Source organism: Phyllobates terribilis, unplaced genomic scaffold (assembly GCF_046119375.1).
Source record: "Phyllobates terribilis strain yellow unplaced genomic scaffold, ASM4611937v1 Scaffold_282__1_contigs__length_2493038, whole genome shotgun sequence".
Taxonomy (NCBI): domain Eukaryota; kingdom Metazoa; phylum Chordata; class Amphibia; order Anura; family Dendrobatidae; genus Phyllobates; species Phyllobates terribilis.
The window spans coordinates 2,366,179-2,384,830 of NW_027363042.1; the positions used below are offsets into that span (position 1 = coordinate 2,366,179).

Consider the following 18,652-nt stretch of genomic DNA (forward strand, 5'->3'; position numbering starts at 1 on the left):
AAGAATCAGGGGGTCGGACCAGAAGACCCAGGAGGTAACTTGCAACTCTCCCATTCTATGATTTAAGAAAAACATGTAAATCACAAGTCAATGCAGAATAAAAGGGGTGGTCTCACTAGAAGAACACCGACTAGAGGGCCTAATAGGACATATGACTGTCATAGTGAGGAAGGTTTTATGCTCCAATCTACCTTCTATGGATCAGAGCGAAAAACAACTAGCAATAATGGCTGGCATGTAATACTACATCTCTCCTACAGTATGGGCAGCTCTAATACGCGTGAATGGCTGCAATTATGGGCTATTATCACCAACGGTTTCTGAAGCCAAAAGCACAATGACCGCTAATCATTGAGGCTGAATTTGATATTATGGTATTTATGTCCTATATTATATGTTGTGCATATATATCAGCCTGGAACTCCCATTAATGACCCCATAATCTACTCACATTTCTGAGATATTGGTTGCTGGCGTACACTCTGGAGGAGACTTCTGGTCCTCATCATTCATCGTTCTGGTAGTGATGGTACAGAGCTAAACATGGACAAAAACAAGATATGAAATACTTTTTTTTACTTTTAGAGGTCTTTTTTGTTTCACATATTTTGGATTTATTGATCACATACGGTACTTACTTTAGAAAGCCTTTCAGAAGATGATGTAAAATTTTGGAAGTCAAGGTTCTCATTGTTCTCACTTGTACCCTCCTCATCCTCTGAGACCGAATGGTCTATTTCAGAGTGATCTACAAAAGTAATGAAGTATTATTAGAGGTTGTTAGTATAAAACAGGCGTCATTTATCACAATATTAGTGGGTACTGATTATTACATTTTATGGAAGACAAGACAAACAGCCGCTTAGTCTAGATGATGTCTTCTTCTACTTACCGATAAATAAGCTGTTGTCCACATTTGAGGCAAGCTGAGGAATGTACTCTGGCTTCTGACTTAGAAGGTTGTTAAAATCTAAGTCACTCAGGAATGGATGACTCTTGATCTCAAGTGATCCTCCTGGAAAAAGAACAAAACAAAAGTGATGTGGACATTGTCAGAGATTGCTTCACATCTGAACAGTTTAACTTAATCTGAATTAATGACATAACTGAGTCAACATGAAGGAAGAAGACTGAAAGTCATAGTGTGGAGAACTAGAAATGGACAATCTGATAGAGACGTGTTGATCCTCAAGGACATGAGTGATAAGTGTGATAGGTGAATAGTATTATATCTCTTACCTGTCCCAAGTCTATCTGCAGGATTTGTTCTGAGCAGCTCAGTAATCAGGTTCTGTGCATTGGGAGTAGGAGCGGAATTACAATCCCAAATTATGTCACCTGTTATACAGAAAATAAAATCTCTTTACTGGACTGTAAGCTAAAGCAAAGTAAACACCTAAACCAATGTAACTGATCAAAGCAATGGTCGGATCATTCCACTTACCAATGACAATCCTGTCATAAAGCTCAGCTACAGAATCTCCATCAAATGGTACAGATCCCGTGAGAAATTTATGTAGGATTATCCCCATTGACCACCAGTCAACAGGTCTTCCATAGCCTTCTTTGAGGATGACCTCTGGGGCGATGTAATATGGGGTGCCACATAACTGGAAAACAACAGAAGATAAAGATGAAAATGATAAAATTGTTATTATAACACGTTCTCGCCATAAAAACACAATGACAAAAGATAAAATATCAATGGAAACGTTCTCTAGAAATGAAGAATGTAGAGAAGACACAATAGTGTGATGAGATTTGTAAAGAAAAAAAAACATATGCCAAAGGCAAGGTGAACAGATGGGGTATATTAGTTAACCAAATACCAGAGCAAAACAAAGAAAACCCCTTAAAATATAATCTTTAATAGCTACATTTAAAAGCACCCATATCAATATATGAAGACAAAATGCATAAAATGTACAATATATGGGTAGTGGGATAAACGTAGGATAATTGACATGCAGGCTTGCCCTAGAGATCCCAAATGGGCTGAGATCCCGCCTGCCAGTGGAGGTTGGCACCCTAGCTAATCGGTTTGGCGCCCCCGCTCCACATCGGCACACCCTCCGTGACCCTATCCACCCCTAGACAGACATACACATATACAGATAATGATGAAAGGCAGACAGTCATGTCGCTGCTAACATGCTGAATGAAAAAAAGGCAATATTCAATGTATCAATTATATGGAAACAGGGAAGCTGATATAATGTAGTTCCACTAGTACAGATAGGATATCAAATGCACCAATCTATACACAATTCAGTATGATATATAAACCATCATTCAGAAGCCTATTATAGATACATAAAGTACATTAGTGCTGGCAATTACGGGCAACAAGAACAATATTATAAAAGCACGTGTGCTCAATTAACGGTAAACATAGGAACATAAATATGTCCAAAGTAGTAACAAGTCACCTATATAATGACATTGAGCATGAAGATAATAGTCTAGGACAGACGGTACATATAGACAACCTCAAAACCACCCTGGCTAATCTATAATCAGGACTGATCTACACAGGACACGTCCAAATGTTGGGACAGAGCATTATCCAGTGTGCGAATTGCAAAAAAAGTTGCCAAAAAAGCATTTTAGTCAGCAGTAACCAGAGGACTTATCTGTAAATTGTCCCAACACGTTTCTCCCCCTCCTAATTTGGGGTTCATCAGGGGATCATATTAGGAGATAGCCACAATGAGTCTGGACAGACGCGGGAGATAAATACACCCCGATCGGAGAATACTGCTGCCGCCACATTTTATGGATTTTGTCTTTATATATTGATATGGGTGCTTTTAAATGTATCTATTAAAAGTTATATTTAAGGTCTTTCTTTGCTTTGGTCCTTGGAGATTTGTAAAGAACAAGCTAAATTCCTGTAAGTGTTGCCCACCTCACGGTCCAGGAACTCCCTGGTGATGTCCTCCGCTAATTCCTTGTAGGTGTTGGTTTTTGGTATCATGACACCAACTTTTGAAATCCCAAAATCGGTAACTTTTATGTGTCCAGCAGATGTAATCAGGAGGCTGTGGAAGAGAAGATGGTTTTAGCCTCACAGACCGTATGATAATAAATGATAACTTCCCCCCTTTATTATACTACGAGGGGCACTTACTTATCCGGCTTCAGGTCTCTGTGCACCACACCGTAGCTATGGAGGTATTCCACAGCAAGAACCGCTTCTCCAAAGTATAAGCGGGCCAAGGGGACAGATAGAGGACCCCTGGTGCTTAGGAGGGTCTCACAGTCACCACCTATAGAAGAAAGGAAATATGACCGGTGAGTGGTTTACACAGCAGATCACCATGATGTATAATGGGAAGTGAGCGGAGACATTGGGATAGGAGAGAATATAAACAGATATAATGTATAGTGCACATAATATTAGTCTGAATCGATGGAGAAATGTCGTCCATGTAACTAATAACATAAAGTGATGTCACATCTCGTCTACAGCTGGAGATACTGACATGCTCAGTGCGGACTTACAGGGAGATCACACAGACTGTGGCGGACAGAGAAATCTCAGGGCCCCATAGCAAAAGTTCTAACTGCACGCCCCTTCAAAAAAAACCCTTACTGAAGTCAATCGATGTTCTCAACAGCAATACACCTTTTATAGCCATTTTAGCATATGATACTCCCAAAAAATGCCCCCACCCACAGACTGAGTTAGATATCCCCACAGTGAAATCTTAATCTAGTTTCACCTTACAGATATAACGTAGCACCTGTCTATAATGTCCCCACTCAGTATGAGGCCAGTCACAGCCCCCTACTCAGTATAATGGTGCCCACAGCCCCCCCTACTTAATATAATGGCCCCCATAGCCCCTCAGACAATATAATGGTCTCCACCACTGCCCACTCAGTATGATGGCCCCCAAAGCCAATCAAACAGAATTAGGATCCCCACACAGAATAAGGACCCCCACTGCACACCATTCAATATGAGGACCCCCAGGGGGTGTAGGGGCATGTACAGTCACCAACTCAATATAGCGGCATTCACAGTCCCCTATAGCCCCTCACACGGCACACCATTCAGTATTATGGTACCCACAACCCTCAATTCTCAGTATTATGGCTTCCACCAATCTCGCAACTCAGTATTATGCCCCCACCAGCCCAACAACTAAGTATAATTGCTCTCACCAGCCCCACCACTCAGTATTATGGCCCTCAGCAGCCCCACCACTCAGTGTTATTGCCCCCAACAGTCCCTCCACTTAGTAGTAAGGCACACAATAGCCCCACTACTCAGTATTATGGCCCCCACCAGCCTCAACACTCAGTATTATGGCCCTCACCAGCCCCACCACTCATTGTTACGGCCCCTACCAGCCCCACCACTTAGTAGTAAGGCACCCACCACTCAGTACTACCACCTCCACCAGCCCCACCTCTCAGTATTATGGCCCCCACCAGTATCAACACTCAGTATTATCGCTCTCACCAACCCCACTGCTCAGAATTATGGCCCTTATTAGCCCCACCACTTAGTAGTAAGGCACCCACCAGCCCCACCATTCAGTACTATAGCCCCCACCAGCCCTACCTCTCAGTATTATGGCCCCCACCACTACTTAGTGTTATGGCCCCCACCAGCCTCACCATTTAGAATTATCGCCCTCACCAGCCTCACCACTCAGTATTATGGCCCCAACCAGCCCTACTACTCAGCATATGGTCTCCACCTGCCCCATCACTCAGTGTTATGGCCCCCACCAGCCCCACCTGTGCAGTGTAAGTACTGAGACTCCACACTACAGATGCAATATTGTGGCGACATCGAAGAACCTGCAGTACACGGAGTCTCGGACCCATCTGCGGAGGCTGAATGGTGGATTTAGGAACCTTTGGCTCCCTGATCCACCATTGTTTTCATCGGTATTCATATTCTGACAATGTGAATACCACTGAAATTGTGATGACAGGTGGTGGAATGGGGCCCAGTGCCGAGCGGTGCCAGGCCCGATCTGACTCACTGGCACCATAGCACTGCTGCACACAGATCAATGAATTTCCAGGCATCTTGGTAATAGAAAACCTACAGTAAACGCACTGTGAGGATGTAACTGTCCTAATTATCCTAATTATAAGAGCAGTGATAAGATGTAAGCAGACATGGGCTGAATATACTACAATATACATGTCCTACCTCCTACATACTCCATGACCATACACAGGTGAGATTTTGTTGGAAAGGAGCAGAGCATGGAGACCACGAAGGGACAATCTGCGAATGTTAGGATGTCCCTCTCCAGAAAGGCCAATGCCACTCTTTTTGGAGTGTTCAGGTTTCGCTTGAACATTTTCTTCAAAGCAAAGATCTGGTGTGAGTCTTTATGGTGCGCTAAGTAGACGGCACTGGAGAGAAAGAGAATCAATGGTTAGAATGAATCTTTACTACAAGAACTTCTATAGAAGTCATTATATAATGTTTTGTACTAATGTTTAATGCTAGAAGTCTGTCCGTCACTGGAAATCCATGTCTAGAATTTGATAAAAGATCACTACATAGATCACCTATGGGAGGTGTCCACAATGCCACGTCCGCCGGAGCCCTCACCCAGGTCACATTACAGATGAGAGAATCTACTGAAATTATTCTTGGGCAGATTCACTACATTAGACCAGGAGATACGATTCAGTGCAAATAAAAGTTGGTCCAAATTAAAAGTGCTCCAATTGCCATAACATGACGTTAATTATGCTCCCGCATACCCCAAGACATAACAACATAATAAATGGAGGGGAGCGAAGGAGTTACAAAAAATGAAACCCATTATAGCCACTTGTCCTCTGTGCCAGTCTTTATTGCTGAGACCAGGGAGTAGACTCACATGGTCATGGTGGAGGTTGGGGGGTGCAGATGTCATTGATGAAATTTCGTGTCACCCCCTCACTTGACCATGTGTTGCCAATTACTCTTATCAGTTCGCTAATGGATTCCGAAAAGAACAGACCGGTGCGGAGGAGGGGGAAGCTCTGATGGGGGTGGCAGTGTAAGAACAGATGAGGGTCTAGGACAGGCAGGTGTAATATATTATTCTATTTTAATCCCTTTCCTTAATAGTTTGTTTTCCTACAGATCATATAATTTCCCTATGATAACACTGAAGGGAAGAGCACAGAGTCTGGAGCATTGTCATTGGGAACCTTGAGAAATGTGGATTATGCCAACAGAAAACTCACCCAAAACTTCCACTGCTGATCAGTTTGGATGTCCCATAGTCGCTCTTATGCGGCTGTCTTGACGGGGTCAATGATTTGATCACGCTCTATAAAAGAATAAGAAATTATATAAAGATATAGAAGCTGCTGGAAAAAAGCTCCAGATGCAAAAACATCTCCCTTCTGTCATCTCCTCTTAGAATAGAGACATCCCATGGTTATATGGGGACAATACTGGAGGTGTCATTCCCACCCCATAATCTGGTGATACACCGACATCTCTCTCCATGATACTTACACCGTCAGATTCTTGGATCTCCGGGATCTCACAGATTCTACTGTCAGCATCCGCCAACACAGTTGTTTCTAAAAGAGTGAAAAAATGATGAAGAAATAAAATGTATTAGACGATATTAATCCTACATATATATTACAACAATATAACTCAGACATGACAAGATGTCTGTAAATGGGAATAATACTTATTATATAGGGATTCTAAATATGAGAACGTATGGCGCATCCATGAATAAACGTAATGGAAATGATGAAGGACTCCCCCAATCATCACATGAATGAGGACCCCCCACCCTCGCTGTACATGTGAGTGATGGTAAGAGAGCTGAAGCGTAGGAGCCATATGCAGATTATCCTGGAAGTGCACTGGGGGCGTGTCACAGTATGGATTTCTTCTTCCACGCCCCCAGTGCACTTCCATGCTGATTTGTATACGGCTTCTACATTAGATTTCCCTTGACTGAGACATTGGATTTCTGCAAAAAATTATTACAGAGAAATGGCCAGTACAGTCATACCACAATATGCAAAAATGTGCTGACAGGTTCCCATTACACAGAATATACAGAGTAAATGTAAGATTATTCCCTGTTCTCTATAATATCTGGATATTTCTTGTAGGAGGTCGGGTGATCGGCTTACCTGTAGTCAGATCGCTGTTCAGTCCCGGGATTAGATTTTGCTCGTCTTTGGTGTCGCCTTCTGCTGTTTCCTGATAGATATAATATATATAATTAACATGTGGAACCTTACACTAAATCATCACATAGATAAATCAGGAAGGACTAAACCTGCATTTACAGATGCAGCCAATTGTAACTGTACAAATCAGACGTGTGCTAGAGAAGATGACGGCTCCTTACCAGGCGTTCCAATGAGCGGGCCGGACGCTCCAGTACACACAGGACTTTTTCGGCCAGGTCTTTAATAAAAGCCAAATCTCCATATTGAGATCTTTCTTCAGCCTAAAAAGAGGAAAAGAAACAAAAAGGAAAATTTGGAGATGAGAAAGGTCACAATGGAGGAGGCCGCCATTGTATGTGACATTTGCTCCTCTCTGCAGATACAATAACTCTGGGGACTCATCGTGTTTTATATTGGAGGAAAGAAACTTCTATCCCACCATTATCTATAATATAACCAGGGATGGGTCCTTCTTTCCGAAGCCTCTATAGACTGCGCAAGCGCACTGTACCTGCACAATGTGGCCGCAGACAGAAGAACACATCCAGACCGGGAGGAGGACGGGGATGGAGGAGGAGTGTGGTGCCAGAAATAGAGGTATGCGTCATTTCATCATGGCTATGGGGGGTCTCCTGCTAAAAGTGGGGAGGCTATGGAGGCAGTGGCGTACCGCCACGCCACTGCTATGGGGCCCGTGAGCCGGGGGGGGGGCCCATAGCAGTCGTCTGCACCGTGTATGCCCCGCATCGGGGCCCTTGCAACAGGCTCCGCTCCCAGGCCCGGCGTTAGCACCCGGGCAAGTGCCAGGTCCCTGAGCAGGCAGGGGGCCCCACTCCGCTCAGGGCCCCGGCACAATACTTACCTCTCCCCGTGCCTCCGCAGCTCCGGTGTCTTCCGGTGTCTTCCGCGTCCTGTGCTGTGACGTCTCAGGTTAGAGGGTGGGATGACGTCTTTCCACCACACCCTCTGCTGAGCAGTCACAGTGCAGAGCGGGAAGACAGCGACGCTGAGGAGTCCGGAGCAGAGCAGCGGCAGCAGGTGAGGTGAGTATGTCATTTTTTTTTTTTTTTTAATGTATGGAGGCCTGGGGCCCATACACTATATAAGGGCTCGTACACTGTATGGAGCACTATATGGGGGCCAGTATTCTGTATGGAGGACTATATGGGGGCCCATACACTGTGTGGAGGACTATATGAGGGGCAGTATACTGTATGGATGACTATATGGGGGCCAGTATACTGTATGGAGGAATATATGGGGGCCAGTATTCTGTAGGGAGGACTATATGGGGGCCCATACACTGTGTGGAGGACTATATGAGGGCCAGTATACTGTATTGAGGACTATATGGGACTATATGGGGGCCAGTACACTGTATGGAGGACTATATGGGGGCCAGTATTCTCTATGGGGGCCAGTATTCTGTATGGAGGACTATATGGGGGCCAGTATACTGTATGGAGGACTATATGGGGGCCAATACACTGTATGGAGGGCTATATTGGGACCCATACACTGTGTGGAGGACTATATGAGGCCAGTATTCTCTATAGAGGACTATAAGGAGGCCGGTATACTGTATGGAGGACTATATGCAGGCCAGTATACTGTATGGAGAGGACTATATGGGGGCCAGTATTCTGTATGAAGAATGTCTTATACTGTGTGGAGGACCATAGGGAGTGCATTATACTGTGTGGAGGACCATAGGGAGTGCATTATACTGTGTGGAGGACCATAGGGAGTGCATTATACTGTTTGGAGGACCATTGGGAGTGCATTATACTGCGTGGAGGACCATAGGGAGTGCATTATACTGTGTGGAGGACCATGGCGAGTGCATTATACTGTGTGGAGGACCATGGCGAGTGCATTATACTGTGTGGAGGACCATGGCGAGTGCATTATACTGTGTGGAGAGGTGTGGGGCCATTATACTACATGGAGGGCTGTGTGGGGGTCACAGTTGGGGGATCATACTGTGTTGGAGTCACCATACTTTGCCTTGAGAGTTGAGGTGGGGTACGGTAGAGTCATTATACTGTGCATGTGGAGGAATTCACCATGGGGGTAACATACTGTGTTTAGAGGGGGCACTGTTGTTGGCATCATACCTTATGGGGAAATAAAAGAGGAATCTAGGACTTCAGCAGGAGAAAAATTACTGTGTAAAGGCTGGAAAGTTATGAGATATGCTCTTCCTTGACCCCCGACAATTTTCACTTTTTTGGAGGGGCTCCATTTAGCGCTTCTGCTATGGGGCCCCATGATTCCTATGTACGCCCCTGTATGGAGGTCTCCTGCTGGACGTGGGGAGGCAATGGGGGTCTCCTGCTGGACGTGGGGAGGCTATGGGGGTCTCCTGCTGGATGTGCGGAGGCTATGGGGGTCTCCTGCTGGACATGCAGAGGCTATGGGGGTCTCCTGCTGGACATGCAGAGGCTATAGGGGTCTCCTGCTGGATGTGAGGAGGCTATGGCGGTCTCCTGCTGGACATGCGGAGGCTATGGGGGTCTCCTGCTGGACGTGCGGAGGCTATGGGGGTCTCCTGCTGGACGTGCAGAGGCTATGGGGGTCTCCTGCAGGACGTGCGGAGGCTAATGGGGGTCTCCTGCTGGACGTAGGGAGGCCATGGGGGTCTCCTGCTCGATGCGTTGAGGCTATGAGGGTCTCCTGCTGGATGTGGGGTGGTTATGGGGGTCTCTTGCTGGACATGGGGAGTCTATGGGAGTCTCCTGCTGGACGTGCAGAGGCTATGGGGGTTTCCTGCTGGACGTGGGGAGGCTATGGGGGTCTCCTGCTGGACGTGGGGAGGCTTTGAGGGTCTCCTGCTGGACCGGGGAAGGCTATGGGGGTCTCCTGCTAGACGTGCGAATGCTATGGGGGTCTTCTGCTGGACGTGGGGAGGCTATCGGGGTCTCTTGCTGGACGTGCGGAGGCTATGGGAGTCTCCTGCTGGACATGCGGATGCTAAGGGGGTCTCCTGCTGGAGGGGTGGAGGCTATGGAGGTCTCCTGCTGGACGTGGTGAGTCTATGGGGGTCTGCTGCTGGACGTGCAGAGGCTATGGGGTCTACTGCTGGACGTGGGGAGGCTATAGGAGTCTCCTACTGGATCTTGGGAGGCTATGGGGGTCTCCTGCTGGACATGAGGAGTTTATGGGGTTCTACTGCTGTACATGGGGAGGTTATGCGGTATCTTGCTCAATGCATTGAGGCTATGGGGGTCTCCTGCTGGACGTGTGGAGGCTATGGGAGTCTCCTGCTGGAAATGCAGAGGATATGGGGGTCTCCTGCTGGATGTGGGGAGGCTATGGGGGTCTCCTGCTGGATGTGCGGAGGCTATGGGGGTCTCCTGCTGGACGTGTGGAGGCTATGGGGGTCTCCTGCTGGATGTATGGAGGCTATGGGGGTGTCCTGCTGGATGTGGGGAGGCTATGGGGGTCTCCTGCTGGATGTATGGAGGCTATGGGGGTCTCCTGCTGGATGTGGGGAGGCTATTGGGGTCTCCTGCTGGATGTGCGGAGGTTATGGGGGTCTCCTGCTGGATGTGTGGAGGCTATGGGGGTCTCCTGCTGGACGTGGGAAGGCTATGGGGGTCTCCTGCTGGATGTGGGAAGGCTATGAGGGTCTCCTGCTGGACCAGGGGAGGCTAAAGGGGTCTCCTTCTGGACGTGGGGAGGCTATGGGGTTCTCCTGCTGGACATGGGGAGGCTATGGGGGTCTCCTGCTCTATGCGTTGAGGCTATGAGGGTCTCCTGCTGGATGTGGGGAGGCTATGGGGGTCTCTTGCTGGATGTGGGGAGGTTATGAGGGTCTCCTGCTGGACCACGGGAGGCTATGGGGTCTCCTGCTAGACCTGCGGAGGCTATGGGGGTTTCCTGCTGGACGTGGGGAGGCTATAGGGGTCTCCTGCTCAATGCATTGAGGCTATGGGGGTCTCCTGCTGGATGTGTGGAGGCTCTGGGGGTCTCCTGATGGACGTGGGGAGGCTATGGGGGTCTCCTGCTGGATGTGGGGAGGCTATGAGGGTCTCCTGCTGGACCGGGGGAGACTATGGGGGTCTCCTGCTAGACGTGTGGAGGCTATAGGGGTCTCCTGCTGGACGTGGGTAGGTTATAGGGGTCTCCTGCTTTATGCATTGAGGCTATGGGGGTCTCCTGCTGGATGCAGGGAGGCTATGGGAGTCTTCTGCTGGATGTGGGGAGGCTATGGGGGTCTCCTGTTGGAGGTGGGGGGCTATGGGGGTCTCCTGCTGGAGGTGGGGAGGTTATGGGGTTCTCCTGCTGGACATGGGGAGGGTATGGGGGTCTTCTGCTGGACGTGGGGAGACTATGGGGGGTCTCCTGTTGGAGGTGGGGAGGCTATGGGGGTCTCCTGCTGGACGTGTTTAGGCTATGGGGGTCTCCTGATGGACATGGGGAGGCTATGGGGGTCTCCTGCTGGACGTGGGGAGGCTATGAGGGTCTCCTGCTGGACCGGGGGAGACTATGGGGGTCTCCTGTTAGACGTGCGGAGGCTATAGGGGTCTCCTGCTGGACGTGGGGAGGTTTTAGGGGTCTCCTGCTTGATGCATTGAGGCTATGGGGGTCTCCTGCTGGACGTAGGGAGGCTATGAGGGTCTCCTGCTGGACGTAGGGAGGCTATGGGGGTCTCCTGCTGGACGTAGGGAGGCTATGGGGGTCTTCTGCTGGACGTGGGGAGGCTATGGGGGTCTCCTGTTGGAGGTGGGGGGGCTATGGGGGTCTCCTGCTGGAGGTGGGGAGGTTATGGGGTTCTCCTGCTGGACGTGGGGAGGGTATGGGGGTCTCCTGCTGGACGTGGGGAGGCTATGGGGGTTTGCGTGTGCGCATACTACTCTATCCGGCTGCATTTTATTGAAGACACTCTGTGTGAATTCGCAGACACAGTGTCTTTAAAAAAATGGTGCCGAAATTGTACCAATAAAAATGTTTGTCACCAGGGTGTAGAACGGGTTCAATTATCTATATGGAGAAGTTTTGTGCGGAGCGTCCGCTATTTACCTGCTGTAGTAATGTCCTGATGTTATGAAGTAAATCCGTCACATACTCTGAGGTGAGATGACCTTGTTGGTGTTTGGTCAGGCAGTTCCTTACTAGCTGCACCACCAGCCGGTGAGTGAAGCTGTGAACGCCATCGGGTGGTAGAAGCACAATGTTAGGGCGATTGTTGATAAGAATACCCCATAGTGCTTGTACCTGAAAATTATCCAGAAAAAATCCGGCCATAGTGAGAAACTGTAAGTGCGCTCAGTAACTAGCTATGGAGCCAAAATGGCACCCGCTACCCTGTGTACATTGTAGAAGTAGTGACTGTGAGCTGTGATGTCATAATGGGCGAGCATCACCAGTGATGTCATGATGGAATCTTGTGATAGAATCTTCATGAGGCGACTCTGCACAAACAGATGCTGCCGAGCAATGTGTACAGTGGAAACTCCATAGAATAAAATCCATCTCCATGTTATCATGACCGTTCTCTTTTATTTCCAGTTAGAACACAACCAGTATAAGGGTATGTTCACACGCTGCATTTTTGCAGCATTTTTTGTTCAACAAAAACCAAACTGGTGGCAGGAAAAACACTGAGTAAAATACGCACGTTTTTGCTGTGTTTTTAATTGTTTTTTTTCTCATTCATTTGAATTGGTGAAAAACGCTGCAACGGCCCTAAAAGGATTGACAAGCTGCAGAATACAAAAAACACTAGAAAAGAAACGCAGCATGTGAATGAGACTTCAGAAATCTCATTCACTAAGCTCGTACTTTAAAGTGCAGTGTTATTGCCGCAGAAAAACAGCCAATTGTGAACACACCCAAAAGATATACTCAGTCATATGGGAAATAATGTGTAGGTTTATTCCTCATTTGTCTTTTTTTTCTCCATAGAACATTTTAGTTTACTATTAACAACTGTGACAAATATTGAAGGTATTGAAGAATTAATAAAAAGTGATAAATCATTTACATCATTGTCATTGATCGTTGTGTCTTTATAAAGTTCAATCCTTTACCTTGTTGTGTTTAGGTCGCGAGATCGTGCAGCTGCAGGAGCGGTGAGCCGCTGTCAGTCGGCCAGACTCCCTATAAAGCCGGTTTCACACGTCCATATATTTCCAGTACCGGAAAGGAAAAAACGGTACCAGAGATATCCGTGTCCCGTGTGTCCCTGTTTGTCACACGTGTGGCAACAGTGTGCCGCATCAGGATCACACGTACCGGCACCTGGGAATTAGCGTTACATTTTAGTAGGTTTGATATGGTTATTTCTGCTAACATCCATCCACAGTTTTAGTAAAGTGCCGTGAGCAGCAGAAAGTGCACACAGTGTAAGTGACGCACCCCCTGGTCCGTGTGCAAGGGATACCCGGAGCCGGATCTGGATAGGGGTAGTAGTCCTTGTGGCGGTGACCCGGTCCGTGCCCAGGGTGTCAAACTAAGTGGCAGTCTATGGCAGTAGATGTTAACTTGATTGTCGACTACGCCACCCGTTGAGTGCGGCTTTGACGCCGCCGCTGCAGAGCAGTCCGCTGAGGCCGGTGGTATATGTGCAGCAGTGATGGTATAACCCCCAACGGGAGGGGTATGGCCTCAGGGCAGCAGGTGTGGATGATGGGGGTTGTGATGATGCAGAAAGAAGACTCAGAGTCAGGAGATGCAGTTCAGGGTTTTTACTTACTGGTGTTCTTTTGGTCACTCTGGCCTTGAGTGACCACCCGAGCCGTGCTGCGTCCACCAGGTCCTGGACTCGGCTAACCCCCAGGCGATTCCGGAGCGTGGTCCTGAGCTCCCTTCTGACTCTCTCTCTCTCTCTGGCCGTTCCCACCAGGGATCCACCTGTGTCCGGCTCCCTGGGGTCTCTTGTTGGTTGAACCTTCCCTGGCTTCCCTGACCCTATGCTCGGTGTGCCATTCTGGTGGATTTGGTGAGGGTCGTGGCAGATCCTGCCCACGACCTCCGGTTCCTGGCTAAGGTTTGTTTTGGCCTCTGCCAGCTTGGGATCCGGTACCCGTGTCCGCCAACCCTTCACCCTTTTGTCTTTATTCTGGGGTCTTGGGGTTCCCTTCTTGTCTTTCTCTCTGGGTCCTTCTTTTCTCCTCTCTCCCTCTGCAGGCTTGGCTCTGGAGCTGGGCCCAGCCGGAGCCACAGCTCCCTGTCAGCCCTCCTGGCTGAGCTCCTCTGCTCTGCTCCTCAGGCTAAAAAGACCCTGTCCTAAGATGGTGCCCACCATATATACTCCCTCTATGTGTGAGCCCAGGTGACTAGCACCCAATGAGCTCCTAGCTTTACCCAGACTACTCCCCCTATCTGCCCCTACACTACTGGGATGTTCCACCCCCCTCCCACTCCAGCCAGGGACAGACGCTGCCGTACCTGCACATATACTGGTGGGAGTACCGTTGATCTGTCCCCCGGAAATGGGATGTATGTAGTGCATGCAGCCTACTGAGCTCAGTTCCACACTCCATCCTTACCCGGGAGTGGAATACCACACCTCTGGAGTGAGGTGCAATACCCCTGTAGCAGCCGAATCCTCAGGGTGCTACATTCCCCCCTGGTAAATCACAGCACGTCCTCGGGCTGTAAAAGAATAAAATATCCACAAACATACAATTTTTTTTCAAAACATCATAAACATATAAAACACTATATATATATCAGCAGCATAATACTCTTCATATAAAACTTTTCATAAAAAACATTTTTGACCTCTGGCCACTTGTGCAAATTGTGACCAGGTAAGTGCCACAGTCTCTGGTAGAAAAAACAGTTTCCTAAAAAACCGGTAGGGGGCGCTTTAGGAAGCGCAACTATGTACAAGGGAAGGTGGCCGCTCTCAGTCCTCGGCCAGTGGGATTAGGGATGGCTGCTCACAGTCCTCAGCCTGTGGGGATATAGGACACACTAGAACAGTTCACTGGTCCCAACGGGGACTATAATGGTAACAGTTCCTGTACCCTAACGGGTAACTATTTTACAGTTCCATTTACCGTACTTTAGTAGCGGCATCCTCCTGATGCTTCCTCCCTGTATTCTTCAGACCCGTCCGGGTCCTCTTGCTCCTCCTGACACCTCAGCTCTTTCTCTGTCAGTCGGTGTACATGAAGGGCATAGGGTCTTTTGGCACATTGGTGCCGGGTGAAGGTGACCTCATCACCCAGGTAAAGGTCACGACCTCTGTGTCCCTCCGGTAGGTGGGACTCGACATCTCTCCTGGTCACGAAGACGTCGCCGGGGGTGTGATGATCTCTGATGAAGCCCCAACCGTGCTGCAGTTGGAATTTGATTACAGTCCCGGTGGCACGGGGACCGTGGGCTGCACGGGGGTTCCTTCGGGTCCGGCTCTTTTGTTCTGCACTCTTTACTTGCAGCCGCTCCTCGCGGACCCGTCTCTCTCTCCGTTCTCGCTCAAAGACTTCCAACTGCTGGCGGCAGCACTCTGCACGCTCAGTTGCAGCCGCCCGGGTCTCTTGAGTGAACCCGATGAAGTCTCCTCCTGCGGGGTCCCACGCAAACTGCGCTTCCTCCAGCGAGAGCAGGGTCATCTTGACGGGCGCCGGAACCGGGATTAGGGGCTCATCCAGGGGTCTTTCTTTCCGGAGTCGGGGATGGTGGTACTCCGGCGGCCACACAAAGGGCTGCCCATCCGGGCAAGTGTGCTGGGCAAACAAGTCCTCACCCAGGTGCGGCACAGTGGAAGTTGAGGGCGCGGTGGTGGCAGCGGCGCCCGGGATCACTAGGCCTTGCGACCAGGCTTGGGGTACCCTGAAGGTAAAGGGCACCGTGAAGACGGCGGCGCCCGGGGGCACTCGGCCTTGCGACCAGGCCGGTGGCGTCTCCTGCTTGGCCGCGCTCAGGGTTGAGGCGCGTGACGTCACAGGGGGCGTGGTCGCGGCTCCTGCTTGGGGCCTAGTCTAGAGCGGTAGCGGTGCGGCAACGGGCACGATCAGTGGGACTTCGGGCTCTGCGACGGGGAGCGGGGGTAGGCTTGCGGTGGCCGGGCTTGGGGTAGTAACGTCCCCTTTACTTGCCTCCGTCTCTTCAGCTCCCTCTGCGGCGGCGTCTCCGGCCTCCGTCCCCTCTGCATCCTCTTCAGGGGCAGGCGTGCTCCTCGTTGCGGGTGGTGTGCTCCGCTGGCGGGTTCCAGCCTGCTGGGCCATCTCCCTGCTCCACTCCATCAGCGTTTCTCGCTGCACCTGGGCCATCCTCCGTGCGAGGCCCTCCAGCGCGGTCTGTGCACGCTCCCGGTCTCGGGGGAGCTGTGCCAGGATCTCCACCAGGTCTTGTGGAGTGGTAGCTTGCATCAGGCTCCTGACCACAGGGTCAGTGCTGCCTGCCTCTCCCTCCATCTCCGGGTACGGCTCCTCCAGACTTCTCCAAGCTGCTCCCATCTTCTCTCTTTTGTTCTGTCTCCGCCCCCATTGAGGGCGGTCCTCGGGCAACTTGGTGATTGACAGCTCCAGGGGCAGTTCTCTCACACTGATGGACATCGCTAGCATCGCAGCCTCTGCTGGTGGGGGCGGTCTTCGTTTTTGGCGCCATTCTTGGTCCTGGCCCACGATGGGAGGTCGTCTCTTACCACCCTCTGGCACGCCCATAATGGCGTCCGCTCTGCCAGGGCGGGAAATCTTCTCAGATGGCGGGAACCGCTTCCCAATGGCGGGAAACTCTGTGGATGGCGGGAAAAGACTGCAGATGGCGGGCAAACGGCGGGAAACGAACCGTGATGGCGTCCGATGGCGGGGACCCTCCGGAATTGGCGGGAGACTTCTTTTTGAGGTAAATGTGAACTTTTCTTCAGGCACGCAGTACCCGGTGGTTGCGGGCACGTTATCCTGCCGACTACGCCAAAAGTTGACGCACCCCCTGGTCCGTGTGCAAGGGATACCCGGAGCCGGATCTGGATAGGGGTAGTAGTCCTTGTGGCGGTGACCCGGTCCGTGCCCAGGGTGTCAAACTAAGTGGCAGTCTATGGCAGTAGATGTTAACTTGATTGTCGACTACGCCACCCGTTGAGTGCGGCTTTGACGCCGCCGCTGCAGAGCAGTCCGCTGAGGCCGGTGGTATATGTGCAGCAGTGATGGTATAACCCCCAACGGGAGGGGTATGGCCTCAGGGCAGCAGGTGTGGATGATGGGGGTTGTGATGATGCAGAAAGAAGACTCAGAGTCAGGAGATGCAGTTCAGGGTTTTTACTTACTGGTGTTCTTTTGGTCACTCTGGCCTTGAGTGACCACCCGAGCCGTGCTGCGTCCACCAGGTCCTGGACTCGGCTAACCCCCAGGCGATTCCGGAGCGTGGTCCTGAGCTCCCTTCTGACTCTCTCTCTCTCTCTGGCCGTTCCCACCAGGGATCCACCTGTGTCCGGCTCCCTCGGGTCTCTTGTTGGTTGAACCTTCCCTGGCTTCCCTGACCCTATGCTCGGTGTGCCATTCTGGTGGATTTGGTGAGGGTCGTGGCAGATCCTGCCCACGACCTCCGGTTCCTGGCTAAGGTTTGTTTTGGCCTCTGCCAGCTTGGGATCCGGTACCCGTGTCCGCCAACCCTTCACCCTTTTGTCTTTATTCTGGGGTCTTGGGGTTCCCTTCTTGTCTTTCTCTCTGGGTCCTTCTTTTCTCCTCTCTCCCTCTGCAGGCTTGGCTCTGGAGCTGGGCCCAGCCGGAGCCACAGCTCCCTGTCAGCCCTCCTGGCTGAGCTCCTCTGCTCTGCTCCTCAGGCTAAAAAGACCCTGTCCTAAGATGGTGCCCACCATATATACTCCCTCTATGTGTGAGCCCAGGTGACTAGCACCCAATGAACTCCTAGCTTTACCCAGACTACTCCCCCTATCTGCCCCTACACTACTGGGATGTTCCACCCCCCTCCCACTCCAGCCAGGGACAGACGCTGTCGTACCTGCACATATACTGGTGGGAGTACCGTTGATCTGTCCCCCGGAAATGGGATGTATGTAGTGCATGCAGCCTACTGAGCTCAGTTCCACACTCCATCCTTACCCGGGAGTGGAATACCACACCTCTGGAGTGAGGTGCAATACCCCTGTAGCAGCCGAATCCTCAGGGTGCTACATAAGATCCTCACCATGGTCCTCCACACCGTGTAAGACTCTCGCCATGGTCCTCCACACAGTATAAGACACTCGCCATGGTCCTCCACGCAGTATAATGCACTCCCTAAGGTCCTCCACACAGTATAATGCACTCCCTAAGGTCCTCCACACAGTATAATGAACTCCCTATGGTTTTCCACACAGTATAATGAACTCCCTATGGTTCTCCACACAGTACATTGCACTCCCTATGGTCTTCCACTAAGTATAATGCACTCCCTATGGTCCTCCACGCAGTATAATGAACTCCCTATGGTCTTCCACACAGTATAATGCACTCCCTATGGTCATCCACACAGTATAACGTACTCCCTATGGTCCTCCACACAGTATAATGCACACCCTATG

General features: G+C 50.2%; 2 protein-coding genes across 2 annotated transcripts in view; both read right to left on the minus strand.

Moving 5' to 3' along the window:
• Positions 1 to 447: 447 nt before the first annotated feature.
• Positions 448 to 5,049, minus strand: LOC141220331 (microtubule-associated serine/threonine-protein kinase 3-like). Its single transcript, XM_073666278.1, has 8 exons — positions 5,004 to 5,049; positions 3,131 to 3,269; positions 2,909 to 3,041; positions 1,445 to 1,610; positions 1,240 to 1,338; positions 893 to 1,015; positions 639 to 748; positions 448 to 537 (listed from the first exon to the last, which is right to left on the minus strand). The coding sequence occupies exons 1-8, from the start codon at positions 5,047 to 5,049 to the stop codon at positions 448 to 450; spliced, it is 906 nt and encodes a 301-aa protein (XP_073522379.1).
• Positions 5,050 to 5,102: 53 nt separating this feature from the next.
• Positions 5,103 to 18,652, minus strand: part of LOC141220332 (microtubule-associated serine/threonine-protein kinase 3-like) — a gene marked incomplete at its 5' end in the record, with an annotated part of 36,309 nt that continues 22,759 nt past the window's right edge. Inside the window, 6 exons of the mRNA XM_073666279.1 lie at positions 5,103 to 5,107; positions 5,177 to 5,385; positions 6,214 to 6,299; positions 6,491 to 6,558; positions 7,132 to 7,201; positions 7,353 to 7,454. Coding sequence (XP_073522380.1) covers positions 5,103 to 5,107; positions 5,177 to 5,385; positions 6,214 to 6,299; positions 6,491 to 6,558; positions 7,132 to 7,201; positions 7,353 to 7,454 — 540 coding nt within the window. The remainder of the gene's footprint in view (positions 5,108 to 5,176; positions 5,386 to 6,213; positions 6,300 to 6,490; positions 6,559 to 7,131; positions 7,202 to 7,352; positions 7,455 to 18,652) is intronic.

Coding starts and splice junctions, on each gene's coding strand:
- LOC141220331 (XM_073666278.1), bottom strand. CDS start 5,049: ATGCCTGGAAATTCATTGATCTGTGTGCAGCAGTGCTATGGTGCCA. Junction 1,611..2,908: donor GGGAGTTCCTGGACCGTGAG/GTGGGCAACACT, acceptor GTTGTTTTCCAG/TTATGTGGCACCCCATATTA. Junction 1,016..1,239: donor TGCAGATAGACTTGGGACAG/GTAAGAGATATA, acceptor TTCTTTTTCCAG/GAGGATCACTTGAGATCAAG.